The sequence below is a fragment of the Morone saxatilis genome, unplaced genomic scaffold (genome assembly GCF_004916995.1).
Source record: "Morone saxatilis isolate NCDOM2014 unplaced genomic scaffold, NCSU_SB_2.0 Contig14, whole genome shotgun sequence".
Classification (NCBI taxonomy): Eukaryota; Metazoa; Chordata; class Actinopteri; family Moronidae; genus Morone; species Morone saxatilis.
In genome coordinates this window covers 22,857,438-22,859,435 of record NW_023339696.1, presented here as the reverse complement: position 1 = coordinate 22,859,435, position 1,998 = coordinate 22,857,438, and the positions used below count along the sequence as shown (strand labels likewise).

Sequence of the window (1,998 nt, the reverse complement as noted above, 5' to 3'; positions counted from 1 at the left end):
CCCACTCCTCCCACTGCAGCCTTTGTTCTCCCCCCGCCCCCCCCACATCCCCCATGACACCACTTCACTCCAACATATGGACACTCATCATTTTATTGAAACACCTTTAAGTACAAAACAAAAAAGTTACATGAAACGGTGCCTCGTCGCGGCACGAGAACCTAAAAAGAAAATTAAAAAAGGAAATAAACGAGGGGACGAAGAGGGAGGAGGAGGAGGAGGTGTGTGTGGCCGGGTCGTCACCACTCGTCCCTGATGTTGTGTGGAGCTGCGGTGGTGCGTCTTTGAGAGAGCGAGCCTGCCCCCTGGTGTCGGAGGGGGGCGACGGTGTTACAGAGTCCCATGTTTGTCAGAGGTAATTCACGTGTTAGCTAAGAGGAGCCGGTGGGGCTGCGAGGGGGGAGAGAGAGAGCAACAGCAGCACATAGGAGGGGGGAGGAGGAGGAGGAGAGGGTTGGGGGTCGTTTAATGGCCTTCTAGGAGAGAAGGGGGGAGAGCTAGCAGCTTCTAGAAGCCGTGGACTTTGAGCTGCTCCTCCTTGGCCAGGTCAACCTACGAGAGAACAAAGGGATCGGTTAATGAAGACGACCTCACGCGTGATACAAACGGGAGCAGAGCTGCTGCGGCGACACCCACCTCCATGATGAACTGGCAGATATTCTTACGCTGGTCTCCCTGAAGCTGGATCACTTCACCATACTCTGGGTGCTCAATCACTGTCCCATTGCACGCAAATTTCTGTTGGGTCAAAAAACAGACGAGTTAAGAAGCAGAAGACGCAGAACAACAGATATATTCGGAGTTAAAGCGCTCCGGGGAATACCTTCTTGAAGGCCTTGACTAGCTTCTTCTTGTCATAGTCGGCGGCGATGCCCTGAACAGTGGTGAGGGTCTTCCTGCCGTTCCGCTGTTGGATTCTTATGTGGATGTAGTCCTCAGTCCCGGCTGGGAGGCGGTCATCACCCTTAGTTGCATCAGCAAAGGGGTCTGCAGGAGGAAGGGGGACAAAACACCGTAAACACAACTCACTTAAACCCGCTACTGCGAACACAAGACCGTAATGAGCTTTTCACGTCATTAAATCACTGTTCCGCTCTTCGCTTTAATCTCGTTTCACATCCCAAAATGTTCTGTGTTTAACTCCACTGCAGCACTCTGACTGTTCCTGCGTATTAAACGTGTTTTCATGAATAAATCGCCCCGTCCCGTCCGTGTTTATGCGACCTCCATCTTCCTCCTGTTGTCGTTAGAAAGGGGTCATATTTCAGACACACTGCGCATGCGCACGGGCTAAATATACAGCTTAACAGCTTATTAGCAGCGTTAGCTCCCCGATGCTAACCGGGCGGCGCGGCCTGGAAGTCAAAAAAAAACACAAAAATAAACAACAACAGCTGTCGTGACACTGTGAGTTCTGTTCATACTGCGCGAGCCACCGCTCAGAATCCGGTTTAACGGAGAGAATTTACCGTTAAACGTTTAGATCGCGTTAACAGGAAGATGTCGGTGTAATGGCGGCCGTTTTACTGTTAGCGGGCCTGCTACGTGAATAAAACCTACAGGCCCAGACTGTCCGTTTGAGACGACAGAAATTCACCCGAGAGCCACAGATTGGCGTTAAAGTGGTTACTTAGAAGGAGAGGCGTCGTTATAAATCGTCCAACTCTGGTTTAAAACCCACAAAACGTCGTCGTTAGGGGAGAAGCGACCGTTAGCCTCGCTAGCGGCGCCCTTCCCCCACCTCGTCTGCAGTTTCAGTTCGATTTAATGAAAAATAAAATTAATTAAAAACAACTCACCAAAAGATTGGAGGTTCTGGATACCGGACATACGATAAGATTTGCTTTCCTTTCGGATGATAACTTGGTTAGAGCTGTTCGTCGGCTGACTTTGACCCTTTTTTTGTGTCGTTTGAGGTTTTTTCGGCTGATTCACGGAGGCGGGAATCTCGCTCTGCTTCAACGGCTCTCACAAAATGGAGCTCCTCGAGCCTCGTAC

At 50.5% G+C, this 1,998-nt stretch overlaps 1 protein-coding gene across 1 annotated transcript; it reads right to left on the bottom strand.

The window, feature by feature from the left end:
* Nucleotides 1-75: 75 nt before the first annotated feature.
* On the bottom strand, nucleotides 76-1,998 carry LOC118323418 (eukaryotic translation initiation factor 1b). Its single transcript, XM_035655381.1, has 4 exons — nucleotides 1,800-1,998; nucleotides 824-987; nucleotides 637-738; nucleotides 76-552 (listed from the first exon to the last, which is right to left on the bottom strand). Exons 1-4 carry the CDS (start codon nucleotides 1,828-1,830, stop codon nucleotides 508-510), a joined length of 342 nt encoding a protein of 113 aa, XP_035511274.1. The 5' UTR covers nucleotides 1,831-1,998; the 3' UTR covers nucleotides 76-507.